The 20,584-nt window shown below is 41.4% G+C and overlaps 1 protein-coding gene across 2 annotated transcripts in view; it reads right to left on the bottom strand.

Annotated features, from left to right (window-relative positions):
• The window catches only part of efhd1 (EF-hand domain family, member D1), a 64,260-nt gene that overhangs the window by 1,202 nt on the left and 42,474 nt on the right, over positions 1-20,584 (bottom strand). Inside the window, exons 3-4 of one of the 2 annotated variants that reach the window (XM_049576834.1) lie at positions 6,980-7,114; positions 1-2,780 (exon numbers count right to left, since the gene is read on the bottom strand). The exon at positions 1-2,780 is cut by the window's left edge and continues 1,202 nt beyond it. In XM_049576834.1, the coding sequence (XP_049432791.1) occupies positions 2,646-2,780; positions 6,980-7,114 (270 nt within the window). In that variant the 3' untranslated portion in view covers positions 1-2,645. The remainder of the gene's footprint in view (positions 2,781-6,979; positions 7,115-20,584) is intronic. The other variant, XM_049576835.1, reaches the window with a different exon arrangement.

Here is a 20,584-nt window from a genome sequence, read left to right on the forward strand (position 1 = left end):
GTAAAAGACTGTGATATCTGAGTCTTATCAAAGATGATCCAGCATTGCATTTTGGGGAACATATTTGTGTTCGTGTTGTGGGAGTTTTAACAAGTCACTTGCAAGTTCCTCAACTTTATGGAAGTGCAATGCTAAATCACTGAGTACTCCTTTCAAATGTACACTTTATACGCTTTGAGAAGCTACTGATTAGTTTATACAACAATACATAAATTGTTATGTCACAGTGTGTAACCTAACGGAGTATCTGCTTTAAAGAAAGGATACAAACAATGCTGACTATTCATATACTCTTGTCGATCCACACAGACTAAAGCAGACTAATGGAGAATGATTCCAATAAGCCTTTCTACAGAGACACTCAAAGAGTGAGACTTGGAAAACAGTTCCATCTGTTGTTGAATAAGACAAAGGATCATTATCATGCCGACAGTTAGGATCACAAGTCTACCCTAAAACAACTGAAAGCCTGTTTGCCATTTCCCAGAGATATTCTGAAATGGGATTGTCTTAGGTACTTATCCATTGTCAGTGTATTACCTACAGCAGATGGCAGTCTGTACAATGCAAGTTTGGATAAGTAGCAGGAGCACCTGCTGACCCCAGCCCAAAAACCTCACTTCAAAAAATCCAAACCATCCCTTTAAGACCAGAACCCTGCTACAGTCAATTGTTATGCATACAGGGTTGCTGGAGATTTCTAATACTGATCTAGTTCATGTAGGAAATGAGCTAAATCGATTTAAAATTGAATATCTAGCTTACATTAAACACTTGCACTGCATGCATTGCATGTTCTTGAGAACAGAATATTAACTACACTATACTCAAATTCACAGGACAACTTGTCAACTGTGCAGTTTCATGAGTCATGAGAATTTAGATCCTAAAAACAAAATCACAAGGTTTAGAAACCATGGAACAACAGGTAAGCATGTTTCCAGCTTTAATCTTAATGTGTGTTTTTACTAACAGAGCTCAGATTCAGTCAGTGGTTGTTAACCTCAGTTTAGACACAAAAAAGACATCTGAAGGACTTGTGTAGCATTTTGGAAAATTGGTCTATTTGCTTTCTTTCTGAGATTGAGATGGCAAGATTGATGTCAATCTCACGTTTGTGTGTTCACTATAGTGCTGGAGTTAGGACAGGGTTAGCCTAGATTAGGATTAAGACTGGAAGCAAGGTGAAATAGCTAGCCTGGCTCTGCCTAAAGTAAAACCATAACACCTATTAATACCTCTAAAGCTCACTAAAGAACATATTTTGACTGTTTGTGTATGCATTGAAAAAAAAGATGCAACACGTTAGTGAGCATTAGAGGTGTTTGTAACCAGGTTAGCTGTTCCCCCGTTTCCAGGCTTGATGTTGAGCTAAGCTAACCATGTCTTGACTCAAGCTGTGTACTTCACACACAAACACACAGGGGCAGCTCAGAGGTAGAGCGGGAGCGAAAGATCAGCGGTTCGATCCCCGGCTCCTCCAGTCTGTGAAGTATCCTTGAGCAAGATACTGTACCCCAAATTGCTCCCCAATGCTTGTGTGAGTGTGTTAAAACTGAGTAGCAGGTGGTACCTTGTATGGTAGCCTCAGCTACCAGTGCATGAATGTGTGTGAATGGGTGAATGTGACTCATAGAAAAAGCGCTTTGAGTGGTCGGATGACTAGAAAGGCGCTATACAAATGCGGATCCATTTACCATTTACAAACATAAGACTGGCATGTCTCCTTGTCTCACACTTACAAAGAAAGCAAATATACTCATTTACCAAAATGAACTATTCATTCAAATATAACCTTCCTGCTTTTGAAACATGACAGTTCACAGCTAAATTTTAGTGGTCTTCTTAGAATTTGGGGCATAATATCAAAACCAGGGGGTTTACCTTTAGTGGTTTAAATCATTATCAAAAGCTGCTCCTGACTGTTTCAATACAATACAGACTATATTCCATTCACGAAAGCCAATCAGAGTATGGCCTGATTAGTGTTGGGTCAGTCGACTGAGCCAAAAGACAAAGAAGGTGGCCACAGTCCCAAAGGCTTCATTTTCTACCAAACAAATGTTCCCATGCTGTTATGTTAATACTACTATTATTATACTATTATTATTTTCTATGACTTAACTTTTTCTATGACACTGCAGGTTGAGAGTAGGTTAACTACACCGATCGTAAAAAGATCATATGACCAAACTGTAGCATTAAATTAAAAACACTTTACAAGCAACATTTGCAGAACATATGGAGTACAGCTGAACTTTGCCTAAACAAGTAATGATCCCATGAGGTAAAAACTTCCAGTTCTTCTACAGAAGGACACAAAAATTCTACTGAAATGCATAACATAATTTGGTGATATTTCCATGATTTTGGAGAATTCACTAAATATTTCATTTTGCCTCATTGTTTTTTGTGGAGCAGCTGCAGAAAGTCTGGAATGAGTAGGCCTTGCCTGTGATGTGTTATGAAGTATTTTAAAATATTTTAGTAAGTATTTATTTAATGTATTTTCCTATTTTTGTTATAAAGTCCCAAATTCTGAGCAAGGACACTGATTAAAATGTAAGTGGAGTGACAAGCTATTTCTAAAACCTCAGTAACACTGACTGTGCACGTCAGGACTGTTATATGCCTCCCACAGAGGGTCATGAGCAGAAAGTGGACTGCAGCTGCTTGAAGGCGGCTTGTCTCTGTTTTTTCTCCACTTCCTGTCTCTTGCGTTCTTCTTTTTCCTCTCGAATCTCGGCCTCAAACTTGCTGCCCAGAGATAGAGCCTGCATCTGGTAACATACAAAATGACAGTGATCATTCCCATCAACACAGATCATCCCAAGTAAGCCTGCATGGCTGGTTTCATCTGTCTTACAGTCAACAACGAGCTTCATTTGGCCTGTTTAACTAACCCAAAATTCTGAGTGAATACTTCAGCCCCTAATGATCATCTGTATATCAGTTACTCACCCTGTGTTCCCTTGAATTCTGGTAGATATATTTGTTTTTTGTGCATGTGACACCGCTGAACAGAGATTCCAAGAACAAAGATAAATTTTGTTTTAATTAAATTAAAGGGGGTCTGCTTTAAACAGCAGCACAACTATATTAAAACATCAGTTTACAAACTTGACAAAAACTTAACAGGACAGCCAACACAAAATGACCATACTGTGTCCCAAATATATTTCTTGAATTTAATCTTTAATATCAAAACTTTATAAACATGTGGGTGACAATGCACCTAATGAACAAATTGTTGACATTTATTTAAATACAACTGGATAAATGAGACTTGGATCATACTGCATGGGTTGTGTGAGAGTCTGTAAATGGATGTTTTGATATAATGTTGCTGCTGTGAAATGTGGTCCTCCTTTACTTAATCAAAAATGTTCCGTGCTCCATTTTCATATTCTTCATTTACTGTGGAGGCATTCATGAAAAATAAAGTTTTCTTCATGAATTTATGTTAACACTGGGTGGTCATTTAGCTGGTGAAGTATTCTTTTATCTTTATATGGCAGCATATGATACTGCACATGTTCCAAAATACTTGTGTAAAAACATGTATTTTGTCAGAAAGCAGCTCTGTTGAACTGGAGGTAAGGCACTGTTATCCAGTACATTCTATCCACCACATCTATGCTTCAGCTCAGCTTTATTTTGGAGGTTTATGGAGAGTTCCTCGGACTTAATACATGGCTTTTGGCTTTTGACTAGTAAATACTAAATAGACAGGTGTGTCCTGGGTTGTCTAAGATGCATCTATATGGATCTTAGGCCTCTAGTTTCGCAGACCGGGCAAGGCGGAGGCGCAGCACACCTGCGCTTTGCCAACTGGGTGTGGCCAGGCGGATTTTGCAAGTGTGGCACACCGTGCGCGCTGGCGCAGCTACTCCTCTTTCCCACCTCCGTCCCTCCTACCTGAGCAAGTCAGAAAGAGGGAGGAGAGAAGGCGTGGAGTGGGTTTTACACAGCCGATTCACATCACACCAATCAAATGAGCCCTTCTCCTCACCCATAAATGCGCTGCACGAAGGTGTAATGAGAGTTTACTCAATTCGCCATGGCAGAAGAGAGCAGCAGCATCACACGGCCAAACTTCTCCCAGGAGGAAACTGATGTTTTGGTCCGGGAGGTCCAAGCTCGCAGTGTCCAAATATACGCAACTGCGAGCAGACCTCCATGGGCTGATGATGCAAAGGTGGCCTGGGGGGAGGTCACCACAATTGTAAATCAGTGTTGCCCGGATACACTGAGAACCGTTGCCCAGTGAGGGGAAAAAAAAAAAAAAGTGCTTATTTGCATGTCGGACTAGACTAGCTGTCACTGCATGTATAGCCGAACTGACAGCACTGTCTGCCTAATCCCCGCCACCGCGGCCACGGTGTGCTGAAAAGACCCGGTGGCGAAGAAGGTCACAGCCACTGTCACCTTTACAGCAACAGGGAGAGCACAGGTGCAACCGGGGTGCGCATCAGAGGCCACGATGCACGTCACCACCTTGGACCACCTCGCGGGGTAGGTGTAATTTGTTCCTGTGTAATGAAAAAGAGTACGACATGAAATGACAATTAAATTGGGCACGGTGGTATTCCAGTCATTATTCGTGTGGCCCACCTGCATTACAGCTCTGTCATGCCCAAATAGGATGTCCTTTGACGGTACACCCTCTCTGCGTAAGCCCTCCTCTTCCTCCTCCTCGCAATAATGTACTCTGTCTTTGTAGATCATGTTAAGCAAGAACATTTTAACATTTGTATAGGCAATCACATGAAGCACGTAAACCCTTAAGACACCGAACATAACTTACAATTTGTTGACAGCGTTTCTCTCGTGCTCGCACTCTCTCTTTCTCTCTGGCAGTCTCACTCTGTTTCATTTCTTTTGACTTTTCTAAGATGACAGATGCTGAATATATATTCCCTATCTGATGCCGTGGCTGTTCGTGGTTGGCTGAGAGGGATGTGAACTCATTAGTTTGCAGCTGTGTTAATCAAATCAGGTTGGGTTTCCATTAGGCGTGCCAAACGTGCCAAACGGTGCCAGTCCCCTTTGATCTGACATCAGATGTGACGGTACAGTCGATACAGAGATACATTTATGTACTGATTGCAGATAGTTGCATTGAATAGTGGTTTATGTGGGTATTTATTTCATTGTTAATGTGCCTGACATTCTGGAAACCTGCCTGTGAGGTTTTGGTGACGTGTGCGCACTGTCCGCTGGTCAGCCGAACTTCCACTTACACTGGCTGCGCTCCGCCTGCGCTGACAGTAAACCTGGTTTCTGGCAAGCTTTTAGCACATCTTCAGCGAAGCCTTTTGGCACGAAACTGTCACCGCACCAAGCTGGATCTGTTGACACCTCCCCCTGCTGCGCCGCCACACCCATCTCAGCGCACCTCAGTCTGCCAAACTACCAAACTGAGCGCACCTCGAGTTGCACTGCTCAAAACTAGCTCTGCACGGGGTTCGCCACCCTGCACCGTGCCGGGAAACTAGAGGCCTTAGTCTTAAACTGGGCATGTCCTGGTATAATGGGTCAATACCCATTATACCAGGACATGCCCAGTTTAAGACTAGGGACCTTTGTCCCTTACCAGATGGTCAGAGTTTAATTCATGTTTGTGTAATACTTGTTTGTGTACATACTAATGCAGAAATGTGTGTACGCCAAAAAAATATTCAGATTTATAAGTCTGCCAGTACGCAGTTTCCTTTTATAAATCCCAAATCAACTTGGAATTGTACGCATGTGGATCAGCCTCATATCCCGCCCTCTACATGCCCACATTCAACCATAAATTGTCAATGGAAAGCACCTCATTAATGCTGATGCATAGAAATGAGCTTGCTGATCAATGTGTCTTTCTGGTTTATCATAGCAACAACAACCCCAAGGAAGACAAAGAGGATGAATTTTTGTGACACAGAAATCGAGGTGCTTGTTGGTGAGGTGGAGGTTAGAAGCACATATTGTTTGGTGGACGAAAAAGGAAAAGCAGCAAGTGGCAACAAGTTGCTGCCGCAGTTAATACAGTGAGTTCATCAAATAGAGAGTAACTAAAATTAAAGAAAAATAAGTCAGATCTGAAGATGGAAGCAATAAAAAAAAAAAAGAATTGCACCTCAGCATCTTTGCTAATTTACACAATCAATATGTGCAGGTGGACATTAATTTTATCAGTTAGCCTGGTTAACGTGGTTGAGGTGAAAATGACTTAGTGTATTCATGCTTAATTTCTGGAAAAAGAAAAGCTAGACTTTCCTGAATCCTACCACCTGCCACAGATTGACATCATCCAGCTGTGCATGGTGTGCTCCACAGCTAACCACGAGTGTCAGCAGCATACAGTCCAGACCACATCCTCTCCTCTGCGCTCCACTGGTGGGGACGTGATGGTGAGACAACACTGATGGAATACTGAGCAGGATTTGATTTGAGATTTGAGTTGAATTCTAACTTTTACAATCAAAAGGTGCTCATGGAAAAGTTAAGGCTCACTGGCACAAACACAAATAACACTGCTGCGTGTTTATAAAGTGGATTGATAAGAAACGTGATTTGCGGTGAATTTAAATGTGTGAGAGATCATTAGATGTATAACAATTCCTCTCACATTTAATTTCTACAATCTGGCTTCAATTCACCACCTCACCATCTGTGTCGTTGCCAATTTACCCTTGCTCCAAAATGTGCATATGCATGGGACTGAGTTTCTCTGAATTTGAGCACTTTTCCTTGGTCGTCTTTTTTTTTTTTTTAATAAATCCTAATTTATGCTTAGAAAGTGCCGTAGAAACATGTCAAGCCTTTTTTGTGCATATGCAGTGATTTTATGAGACCCCTGATGAAGAAAAAGTTATCAAAAATTCTTGAAATTATAATTTATAACCAACACTATAATGTAAATTAAAAAAAAATCATTTTATTGATGTGACTCAGAGCACATACAAGACAATATAATATAAACATAGACTACCTTGGCTTCAAAGAAGTCTTTGGCCCCCATCACTCCCTCAGTGGAGACGTTGATCTCAGACAGTCTAGCCAGAGCCATTAGACCACTCTCCTCCTGCAACTCTCCAGCAGCTGCTCTCCGAAAGATCAACAGGAACTGCAGCAAGTTCAACAACATTCAGCAAACAAATCTCACAAGTCTCATTATGTTCATGTGACAAACTCTATTTCTAGCTACCCAAAGGACAGAACACAATTTCCCACTTCTATTCAAGTCTATAACACCTGCAGGCCAACCCCAGGTTAGTTTGTGAACTACTGAAATATAATAAGGTATGTATCCAGATCAGTTCAAAATGCAGTAGCTCTCCTAAGGACCTTACCAATTCAGTTTTTACTGTGCCTTCAGAAAGCAGACTCACACCAACTAACTTCTTCAGAGAAGGGGACTTTTTCCTCCCCGTCCTGTTGTAAAAAACATGGTCAGGAGCATTACTGTTTGTATTGAAATATGACTTTAGCATATTTGCCAATATAATTTGCAGTATGATTGGCACGTCTATAGTTTTAAGTTGAACAGATTATAACATTTATTAGAGGTATTATCACCAGCTAATTTTTGTAGATACTGTGTGCCAGGGCTACACAATTAATATGATTGATAATGAGATCACAGTAATGTATCACTATTGCTCACTGACTTTAGGGCCAAATATTTCTATTGCACTCTCACACGATGATCAAATTTTATTTCTTAAGATAAACCCCTTGAGATGTACCATCTCCTTTTCAAGGGGGTCCCAACATAAATCACAATCAGTACATAACAAGACAAAACAACGACAGAAGACAACCCACATACATAACAACAACAGAACTTAACAACCAACTGATGGTCACAGTGGCCAGCATAACACTAATTACTATCATATATAGACCAATAATGTGAGCATTAGATGAAAGCAGTAAGTATTAACAGTGTAGTGACAGCTTATAGGTAACAATTACACTTAGTTTCAAGGTGAGAGGACAAGGCATGCTTAAACATACCTAATGATGAGATTGATCTGATATTAATAGGTAAATTATTCCAATCAGAGGGGGCTTTGAACAGGAAAGCTCTTTTGCCAATTGTTCTCTTTGCATGAGGAACTGAGAAATAGAGTAGAGCAGGGGTGTCAAACTCATGTTCACCAAGGGCCACATCAGCATAATGGCTATAACTTATAAATGTAACTAAATGTGACCAAATGTAATGTAAAATAAATGTAACTACTCCTTAATGTTAAATAACTCTGAATTTATTACTTATTCAAGTTACAAATATTACAGTTGCATAGAAAAAAATATGTTTGCTTGTTTCTCTGTTATAACATAAATCCTTCTAATTTGTCAGGTTATGAAACCCACATAACTCCATCAATCAAGGATCAAACTATCCAAGTGAATAAAGAAAAATGACATCAAACACAAGTTATGACATTAACTTCAAAACGTTTTTGTCATCTCAATTCCACTTGGATAAATCGCATTGATGTGGAAACACTGCCGTCTAGTGGCGGGAAGCCGTCACTTCGCGGGTAACATAATCGACATGCATTGTGGGAAATGTAGTTTTTGGTCAAATCACGCTTTTGACCAATTTATTTTTAGACAATCAGACCTTTTAAGCTCTCGCGGGCCACATAAAATGACTTGGCGGGCCACATTTGGCCCGCGGGCCTAGAGTTTGACACATATGGAGTAGAGTGTCTAACATGATGATGTGAAGTAAAGGGTACAAGAAATTGTTGTAAAAAGGAGGATAATTAAAAGAAATACATTTCAAGATAAGTTGAAGTCAGTGACTATGTCTCCTTACATTTAGAGATGACCATTTAAGTGATTCATACATTGTGCAGTGATGAGTAAGGAAAGGACATCCGGGGACAAATCTGCAGAGTAGGTGTAACGGTACACAAAAATCTCGGTTCGGTACGTACCTCGGTACACAAGTCACGGTTCAGTTTTTTTCAGTACAGTAATGAAAAAAATAGACAACTATTAAATATCTTTTACTTATTGGTAACCTTATTAAAACATACCACCACAGCAGTTAACTCTTTTTACACAATTTTTGAATGAAACAAATATATATATATATATATATATATATATATATATATATATATATATATAATATCCTGCTTTTTCACATTGTTTGAATGAAAATAGAAATATAAAAGTGAAAAATAAAATCTTGTTTTTTTAACACATTTTTTGAATAAAAAATATAAATCTACATTTCTGCTTTAACAGTTTTACTCAATTAAAATAAAAAGTATAGTGCAGCTGGTCAGCTTTAAAGCCTGCTCAGATTCAGTTTTACTAGGAACTTACTTAGCTTTCCCACTTTGTTAAAGTGCAGTAAACAAAACATGCTTATATCTAAAGTGCAGCTTAAACAATTTTACTCAACTCCAATGGTGTTGGTTATTTATTTAGCGCGATGGTCAGGAAAACGCTCTCTCTTTTTAAACAACGATAATATTGTAGTTTGCACCAGATTGCTTTTTCTAGTCGTGCCAGTTAATGTTCAAACTCGGGTGGTGTCGCTTTAGATGCGTTAGCATGTTAGACGTGTTTCCAAGTACATACCCGACCGCAGTTCTGCAGTGTCGACATACTGCTTTTGTCTTGTCCACTTGTTTATTTCCATCTTCGTATTTTATCCTGAAACCAAAGTGTTCCCAAATGGAGGACTTAAGGTTTGCGGGTGGGTCTTCAGGTTCGTCAGGCTCACTTGCCACGTTGTCAAAATGCGAGAATGCGGTGCACAAAGTGAAAGCAGAGATTTACGGGACTCGGTCTGTCACTCAATTATGTCCGTCTGGGAACTAGATATTTTAAATGGTTTGGCTTGCAAAAACGAAATTAAAATAAAACAAAATAAAATAAAATAATATCCTGCGCCCAATAATTTGGTACAGGGTCGTGCCAAACCGAAAGTCTGCAGTCTGGATGCACCGAAATGAAAATTTGTGGCCGAAGCCGAAGCCAAATAATATTAAACGCTTGGCCGAATACCGAGTACTGAATACCGAATATCGTTGTTTAGTTTTTCATTAGTTTTTGCAGATGAACCCCCTCCAGATTAGTGTTGTCACGTTACCAAAATTGGATCCCACTGTACGATACCAATGAAAATATCATGGTTCTGAGTAGTATCATGATACCACAGCGAAAATGAGGCAGATGTGCCTTTTGTCATTTATAAAAAGATAAATCACTTTTCTATAATACATCAATGACATTTCAATGGAATACATTACTTATTGACTTATTCATACTTCAAAAACAGCATCAATGAGTGATGAACATAGGGGAGATCAAAATAAAATAAATAAATAAAATAAGAATCAACCAGCCACCCTCCTCCCCTTCATAAGTAAAGAACAGTCCCTAAAGTGCGGTGAAGTTTGTGGGCCGTGAACGGCTCGTTTCGCCACTGACACGTCACATACCTGTGTTCAGCTGGCTCAGCTGTTCAGGTACTTCTGGGCAGTCCACACGCCAAGAAGAGGATATTATTGGAGCCGACTTCTCTGTCGCCGGTAAGTTGATGGCCGCCATATTTGACAGGAATACATTACTGTCTGTGTCTCTGACCCCCGTTCAACCCACAATCGGTGGGATTCGCCTTTCGTTTCTGCTGGTGGTTGAAATCTGTAGGCTGCTCGCACAGCGTGCTGAATGATTTAAGCCTATCTTGCTCGCTCAAAACTATTTTTAGTCGCAAATGCGAGTGCAGTGACGGACGGATCGCCACACTGCCGACATTTTACTCAGCCCGTCATGGCACGCTGTTTGATTGCGTTATCAAAACACGCCGCTATTATTCAGCCTTGCTTTTAACTTATTCCACCGAATACCGAATGTGTGGTTTTTTGCAATATTCGGCTGAATATATTCGGTTACCGAATATTCGGTGCATCCCTAATTTTGTTGCATTTTGATAAACAACATCACAGTAGTCCAATATTGGAAGAATTAGTTGAGAGGCAAGTTTTTTATTAACATTGGCCGCGTTTCCCAGTCAAGAGCGATCTTAAGACTTAAGAGCACAGGTAAGGATGTCTTTGGTAAGAAGGGTCGCTAAGATACGACTGTTTCCCAGATGCGTTCTTAATGCCCTTCTTAGGATCGCTCTTAACAGGAGCTGTCCACTACTGCGCTGCTGAAACTAAATCAATCGATGTCAGGGAAATTGGTCACCCACCACTTAATCAGTGCATAAGTCACACACAGCGCTGCTACCTAACGCACTAATTCTATGCTGCTCATGTGTATGTGTTCTAATAATTCTAATTAAAAACTAAGACGATATTTGTTATTGACCTATTTTCATGATGAAAACAAGACTACAACTAAATAAGAAGTAGTCTTGGTAAGAGAATCATGAGGAAATGTATTATATTTAAACAAAAAAAACACAGACACCTTGCTGAGGCCTGTGCCATCTTCCACCACCTCCAGGAAGCTCCCCACTGCATAAAAATGCAGCGCAGCCAGGCACTGCACCTCCGGGCTGAGGGTGAAATTGCACCGGGTTCAATCAATCAATCAATTTTCTTTATAAAGCCCAATATCACAAATCGCAATTTGCCTCACAGGGCTTTACAGCATAGAACATCCCTCTGTCCAGGATGGACAGACGTGCAAAAGATGTCGTACAGAACAGATCAACATAATAAATTAACAGTAATCTGTATGACACAGTGAGACAGAAAGAGAGATGCAGGACAGACAGTAATGACAGTAGCTTACAATAACATTATTGAAAGTAATAATATTATAATTATAATTCTGGCTATTGTGGTAAAATATGTTGAAAATATATATTAATATCTGATAGTAAACATATGTGACAATAATCATATGTGTATAATAACAGTAGAAGTATGACTAATGATAACGGCAGCAGCAGGCATCTGGCAGGACCACAGCAGCAGCACAACCACACACGTCACACTATCCAGGCACCGCTGCGATATAAGTTAACCTGCAAGACAGTGGAGCACAAAGGCTCCGGAGAAGAAGCTGAGTTAGTGACATGCAGTACAGCTGAGTTAGCAAGATTGCTAATTTGCCCTCCGGATGTGTGGAGACACTAGTTGATGAGGCGTTGTATCTCAGCATGGAGCAGCCGGTACTTCATTTGGACAGCCCGGTCTGACAGCACATTGAGTCGGCTGAAGTGCTGATGCAGAAATGCATTTACATATACGGTTTGGCTTTGCACATGGCAACGCGGTTGATTAGCAGCTAGAATATGCTGTAAAGTAGCCATGGTATCTCACACGTGTGATGTGGCAACGCCTTTATATAGAATAGCGGGTGGAGCGTCCCTTGATGAGGTTCCAGCTGAGCTCAGTTACACTTGTCAGTTGCCTGATATCTGAATGTCGCAGGTTTGGAGGGTGGATGTGCTTCTGTTGTGCCCTGACACATTTTTTTGGATGCGGTAAACTATCTCATATGTGCATGCAGATGAGAGACATATGCGGACAAATTATGATAAATGATAGTCATGATGATTAATTTTATTTGTGTGCCTGATGTGCACAGCACATACAGGAACACACTTGTTATTCCTCAACTTATTTTTTGTCTTAATATTATTTTTCTTCCGCCAGATTTCAGTGCGTAACTTGTGCCACAGCTTTGAGCGCACACAGGGTCTTCATAAAACATGTAGATTCAAGATTCAAAGTGTTTATTGTCATATGCAAGTAAGGACACACGTTTCCCTGAAATTTGTTCTTTTCTGTCACCAATTAATGCTAAACAATATAAATCTGAAGTATAAAGTAGATCAAAATATATATGGTGCGCACTGTTTTAACATCTCCTTGCTTAGTGTAATATTAATTTGCCTGACGCGGCTGGATCTGTGAGCGTTTGGCTGCTAAGAAGGCTGTTAAGATTGGGTCAGTTTGATCTTACAACTCCTTCTTAGTGAAAGATCTTCTTAAGCCAAGAGCGATCTGGGAGACGCGTTTTTCTTTCATGGGAAGCTTAAGAGCATTCTTAAGAAGCTCTTAGCGCTATAAGCGATCTGGGAAACATGGCCATTATATGTAAAGCAGTTACATGAATGATATAAATTATTAATTCCAAAACTGACTTTACGTAAAACATAATCAATATGTGCTTTAAATAAGAGTTTAGGGTAAAGATGTACACCAAGATATTTAATTTTGTCACTTTATGCAGATGAGGGCAATTTTTACATGTCATTACACAGGAGCCTGTTTTTGATTTAAGCTTTTGTTTAGTACCAAAGATCATAATATAGGATTTTGTTTTATTGAATAATAATTTATTATGTGAAAGCCAATCTTGTAGGATACAGAAATCAGATTGAAGAGAAGCTTGAAGTTGTAGTAAATGCGGTTTAGGTGTGTATATGACAGTATCATCTGCATAAAGTTGAAGATTACAGTTATTGAATATAGTTGGTAAATCATTAACATAGCTAGACAAAAAAAGTGGTCCCAGTTTTGAACCTCGGGACACACCTCTTCGCTGAATCAACAGATCTGATTTATTGCCATGTAGTACGACACATTGTTTACAATTGTGAAGGTATGAATTGAACCACAAAACTGCATTATCAGATAGACCAACAGCATGGAGTTTATCTAAAAGTAAATAACGATCAACAAAATCAAAAGCTTTGGTTAAATCAATAAAAACTGCACCAGTAAGTTCCCCATTATCTGCAGCAGAAAATACATCATTAGTAAATTTGAGTAGTGCAGTAGCAGTGGAATGGTAAGGCCTGAAGCCAGATTGAAATGGTGATAAGATATGGTTTGTTGTGCCGTACAAGGATTTATAACAAAGGCCTACACTTTATCCATAAACTTTTGGGCCTACATGTAACAATCAAAGCCTGAGACCACATGTTGGCGCCCAAAAGAACAAAGGAATCAGTCAACCCCCTTTCTCTGTGTGAATCAGCTGATTCAACCGCAACACAGCACCCCAGCTGACCAGCAGAGGTCCCTTGAAATACACAGCTCCCATTGGGTAAAATCCGCCATGGCCAACCCCGCACCGGTGACGTCACGCCGGGGTATATCATCACAGAGCGTACCTGAGGGAAACGCTTCTGGCTGTGATCCTCATAGCTAATAGAAGTACCCACAACTGTTCCTAAAGCTTAGCAACTCGTCCCACGTGGCGAACGCTTTAGAAAGAGTTACTGTGCACAGTTAGACGCGTTTTAGGCCTACGGATCTCGCTGGTTGAGCTGATCTCCTCTCCTCTCCCTCACTCTGTGCGCCGAGGAACACAGAATAGCCCGGTACGAGACCACGGATTGACCCTCTCACCCGGATGCCCGCGGATGCGGTTTGGTAGATAACAAGGACTGCCTGCTTCAAGAAGAAGGACAAGGGCCCCTTCTTTCCCGAGTGATTCCCCGCTACGAGCCGGAATTAACTCGCCTCGCCAGAGACTTGCCCCCTCGCCGAGGACCCGTTAGCCGCTGTGAGCCGCTAACCACTTCACCTCTGCCGTAACAAAGGACGCACGAGGAACGACCGATACATCACTCCACCTTCTGCAACAGTAAGAGGCTTTAGCTCTGGGCAGATAGTAGTTAGTGTGTGTTTTCTTTTTAAGTTTGTAAGGGCTTGTTGATACGGACCGCCGCGTCCGATTTTGGCTGCTTTGATATTGTAAAAATATTGCCTGTGTTGCTGCTGTCTGTTATTCTCCTGCCCGTTTGTGTCTGCTTGTAATACTTAGTGATCCGACCTCGTCGGACCGCTTAGTGTCGCCCGCTTGGGATTGATCAGTACTTCTGCTGTGTTGGTTCAATGTCCAGATTCACGCCGCTCACCAGCTGAGCCGAGCGCGTCTCTGAGTAACACAGACGGGTTACTGCATCTCAATACCGCCTGCGTGACCACACCTCTGAGTGCTTCCCTTTCTCTCTTCCTCTCTTCCACTAACCTACACTTGGAGCCGAGCAATTCGAACTTCCCTCTCTACCGGCTCCTCCTTTTCTGAGTGCGTGCTTTCTTGGCAAGCCGCCATTGCGTGACGTAGCTCGCAGCGTCACAGCCGCCATCTTGCTACGCTCACACGCATCTCTCTCACACACCCACTCGCTCAGACATACACACACACACACACACACACACACACACACACACATTCTCGCTCACTCACCCACTTTCTCACAGACCCTCACACACACACACACACACACACACACACACACACACACACACACACACACACACACCCTTCTTGATGCTTGCTGGTTGATCCAGTAATATTTTATAGTTGATAGGGTTTATAGAGCAATGTTGATGTTGGTTGTAAATTAATGTCATCAGTGTGAATAAACCCTGTTATACTGCAAAGAGAAGTTGCTTTGGTTTTTCATTGTATACTGTGATGAAGCTGGTTGACAAAGTCAGTGCCTGAGCTCCACTCCTTCCTGTTCATCTTATAGTTGCTGATATCTCCCTAGAATTAGCTTCCTAAGTGAACACTCTTGAGACTGAATTTACGTCTGATCATTGGTCCGGTTTTCCCGGTGGTGCCCCGCTGTAAGCTAATTTGATTATTATGCTTATGTAATAATTAATTAATTATTAATTAATTAATCAAATATTTTAATAATCCATAATTAATATTAATAATTATGAATTATTGCCAATGATCATATTTAGCTCCTCCTCTTCCCAACATGGTTGATACTAAGATAGGCTGAAAGTTGAATGTAAATTAATTTTTCTAAACATGTTTGCAATGGAACAGATGATGGATATAGGTGTTTAATTGTTAAGGTCAAGTATATCACCTCTTTTATGCAGTGGGGTGATGCGTGCATATTTCCAGATAGCTGGTAACTCGCAAGTGGCCAAAGAAAGGTTAAACAGGTCAGCAAGTGGATACACAAGAATACTGGAAGCTAGTTTAATAAATCTGTTTTCTGTTCCATCCAGTCCAGCACCAGTGTTAACATTTAATCCATTAATGGCATTACTGACTTCAGTCGGTGACTGCAAAAAGGTGACATATTACTAATATGACCAGTAGTCAGGTAAGAGTCTGGTAGCAAGGTGGAACAGACAGAGGAGAAACGCTGATTGAAAGCTTGTGCAATAGACAGAGTCATGTAATATTGTATTTTCAACTCTTATTTGCTTAATAGATTGTTTCTTATTAACGGTTTTGATTTTGTTTCAGAATTGCTTCGGGTTCTTAAAATTAGAGGTCAGACATTCTTTAGACTTGCACTGATTAAAATTTTTTGGGCCGATACGGATATCCGATTTGCAGAGTGTTTGGATGGCCGATTCCGATTTTGGCTGATTCTGATTTCATTTTTTTCAAACCACTTTACAGCACACAAGATATTGTAATATTTTCTATCTTTACTTTATTAGAACATTTTAACCAAGACACAACCACCTTTTCAATAATCATCTCAAATAAACAAAAAAAACCCACAGTGACACGGGTTAAGAAACATTTTCCTTGTTGCTCAAATATAACTTCAGGTACAGTATTAAAATAAATAAGTAAAAAAGGCATACATAAATAAAAACAGATAAAATAATAATTCTTGGTGTATAGCATTTGTGGGAGACAATAAAGTAAAAATATCTCCTGTGGAAAATTCACACAGATCTTCAGCAGTGGTGTAGTGGTAATTGATGAGGTGGGTGTACTACTAGGTAGATAGTAGGGTACTGATGAGTAAGAGGGCATACTCTCCTATATATTACAATGGGTTTTTAGTTGATAAGCGGGTATACTGTAAATGGATAGAAAAAGAAGTGGGTATACCCCGTATATCTGAATATACCCTCCACTACATCACTGGTCTTAAGGACGCGCCCGCTAGAAAGCGCGGACACACGCATCCCGCACCTCGTCAGTTTCAAGCGGCACAGTGCAGCAGTGAGAGCTCCACAGTTAAGTTTAACACAGACAATTACCAACTTTCTCCTTCTCTCTTGACGTGTGTTTGAATGATTAAGGTGAGAAGCCTCCTAGGTTTCACTTCCTCACATCGCTCAAGCCGTGAGTTGCACAGGTGCGTGTGTGTGCACTGCTGATATTATGTCAATCATGCAGCACGCCGAGAATTTGACCGGCGTTATCATTATCAGATAGACCAATAGCACGGAGTTAATCTAAAAGTAAATAACGATCAACAAAATAAAAAGCTTTGGTTAAATCAATAAAAATTGCACCAGTAAGTTCCCCATTATCTGCAGCAGAAACACATCATTAGTAAATTTGAGTAGTGCAGTAGTAGTAGAATGGTTACGCGATGCCAATCATGCAGCACACCGGGAATTTGACCGGCGTTTTAAATCGGCATATTTTAGACTGACCGGCCGGTTGCAGGTCACGGCCGATCATGTGAAAACCGGCCCGATTCCGAGCACTGCCGGTGCAAATCTAACATTCTTTATAACAGATTAATTTTGGATTTTGGGTTTTAGTCTTGCTCAGATTTCTAAGTTGCCTATATACTTCCCAATCAACATTATCTCTAGTCTGGCGGAATTTAGTCCATGCCTTGTCCCTCTGTCTGAAGAGACCAATAAGTTCAGGGCTAAACCAGGCGAGATGTTTACCCTTGGCCTTAGCAATTTTCCACGGAGCATGCTTGTCCACGACAGAATTAAATTCAGTATAAGGAAAATCCCAGGCATCTTGAACATTCGGAATTAATTGGTATCAGTCCCAGTTAATTGCTATCAAATCATTTATAAATAAATCTAAATTCAAGTTCTTGTGTTGTCTGATTCTGATTAGTTTTGGTGGTGATTTAGGTAATTTAATTTTCCAAACACAGTAGACAACTGAATGATTGCTGAAGCAGTCAGACATAACACCTGCCCTTAAGATCCTGGATGGGTGTGAGACTAGTATCCAGTCAAGCAAAGATTGGGATCTACGAGTGGTTCCCGTGGGCTTATTAATTAGTTGTGTAACATTTGGACTAATAAGTATATTTTCAGATGACCTATCTAACCAATTTTTTTTAAATCTCCTAATAGTATGATTTCATATTTACAGGAAATGGAATTGATGGTAGAAGCAATGCAACTGGAGGACTCAGCAGGGGAAGAAGGTGGTCTATATATTAGGGATGGGACGATACACTTAAACTCACGATACGATGCACCTCGATATGCCAGGGTCACAATACGATACGTCACGATACGATATCAAAAAAGATGAAAAAAATATTACTGCGTAATTACAACTTATTTATTTTTGTTTCAGTTGCACACAAACAGGAAAACACAAGGCCTAACAGTTCAAACACAAATAAGAACACTCCCTTAGTGCTCTATCCCTAGGTTAACTTATCTCAGCCTCTCTTAGGTCATGGCCCTGGCCTACGACTGGTTCTTCTTCAGAAAAACTAACATATCAACATGTTCTGGTGTAATCAGTGATCTTTGAGCAGACACAATGTCTCCTGCGGTGGAAAAGACATGCTCACTCGGGACTGAAGTAGCAGGAATGCAAAGATAGGCTTTGGCAAGGGGGGCAAGTATGGGGTAAGCATATGCATTCACTTTCCACCACTCAAGTGGACTACTGTTGAGTGGGATAGGAATCCCACTTCTGTAGGAGAGTATCTCCATTTCAATCCCTCTGCTGGACTGCACTGTCTGAAGAGTAGTGTAGGAGTCCCCAAGAAGATCCTCTAGCGCTGTCTTCTTTGATGGGGGAGGCTGTGTCACGTCCTGCATCTGCCTTTCTCCTTCTACTGGCTGTTCCTGGCTCTGCTCTGCTCCCTGTGCTGTCTCAATCATGACCACGGCCTGCTCTGCTGCTGCCCCTGGTGTTGAAGCACTGGCCCTAGTTGTCTCCCTTTCATCTGTGTCACTGGTCTAAAAAATAAAATAGAAAAACTAGCTCAAACATTTCTGTCTTTCAATCCCTTTCTTTTTATCCCCCTCTCTCTGACACCTCACACAGACACACACACACAGACTCACTCCCTCTCTCTCTCTCACTCCCTCTCTCTCTCTCACACACACAGACACACACTCTCTCTGTCTCTCTCTCTCACACACACACACACACAGACTCACTCTCTCTCTCTCACTCCCTCTCCCTCACACACAGACACACACACAGACACTCTCTCTCTCTCATTGACTCGGATCGACTAATAAAAAAAAAACAATCGATATGAGAAATAAGTTTCCAGGCTGTAGCCTACACATACACAGTTACACACACGCACAGCACACCTCCATTTTTTTCTCAATGAAAGTTAGTCTACCTGGTTGCGTTGCAAATGAAGTCCTGCAGCTTTCTGACTTATCCGGGCATAGACAGACTCTCGTTGTTCATCATTCAGATGGGACAGGCTTCGGAATCGCGGGTCAAGCGCTGTGCACTCCTGCAGCATATCATGACAGTCCCCGGAGTACCTGTCCGAGATGTCAAGTAGGATTGCACTTTTCATGTTGGCGATGGTCTGGGAGTCATTTTCGTCTGGTGACATGCTTTGCTCGATCATGTACTTCAGTGGCAATATAAGTGAAACAGTGGGCTCTTTTTCATCACAGACAACAGTTGTGGCCGTCTTCAGTGGCTTGAGCAGTTTCACTATATCTTCTGCATCTGATACATCAGTGGAACACAGGGTGTCGATTTGTCTCGCAGTCCTTCGGATTTCTGGGCTGCTCAGGGCTGCTGCGACAGCAGCCTGTTGCTCAAGGTAGCGCACAAGCATTTCGTACGTGCTGTTCCACCTGGTCTGGACATCGGTAATCAGCTTATGCCGGGGCAGCTCCAACTGGGTTTGCTTGCTGGCCAGGACAGCGGTTGCTGTGGTACTCTTGTGAAAGAATGTAGTTACTCTTCGCACACGGCCAAGTAGGCGCGCGACGCGGGCTACAGCCAAGCCTCGCTTACTTGCCAGATTCACAACGTGCGCCAAGCACTTGATGTGAGGGTGGAGGCCGCTCTCTCTCACTGCAATGTCCATATTGCTTGCGTTGTCCGTGACACAAGCGATGGTGGTATGTGGCCTCGTTAGCTCCCACTCTCCCACTGCCTTTCTCAACACGTCAGCTATGTTAACTCCAGTATGACTTTCACTTAGCTCACGAGTTTGCAACACAAAGCTTTTACTCTCCCATTTCTCGTGACTTGTGCCGTTATGGTGATGTAACTTTGTGTGGCACGCGAGGTCCAGCCATCAGTGGTCAGGGCGATGCAGTCGGCATTTTTGAGACAGTCTTTCACGCTTTGTTTGGTTTCATTGTAAATTTGCGGGATTACCTTCTCTGAAAAATGTCCTCGGCATGGCATCTTAAACTTGGGCTCCAGCACCTTGAAAATCTGGATGAATTTCCTGTTCTCTACGATGTTAAATGGAGCCATATAGTCAGCTATGAACTCGCCAATGAGCCTGGTTATCTGTTTTGCACACGGACTTGACGGGGGTAGAGCCGGTGTCAGTGCTTGTTTCATGGTCAGCTGTCCCTTCGGTAACGTTTTCTCTGGGGCCGTCTTCATATTTTTATGGTGACGTTGAAGGTGGTGGTTCATGTTCGTTGTGTTGGAGGTGGTGTAT

This window comes from Epinephelus fuscoguttatus, linkage group LG5 (assembly GCF_011397635.1).
Source record: "Epinephelus fuscoguttatus linkage group LG5, E.fuscoguttatus.final_Chr_v1".
Taxonomy (NCBI): Eukaryota; Metazoa; Chordata; class Actinopteri; order Perciformes; family Serranidae; genus Epinephelus; species Epinephelus fuscoguttatus.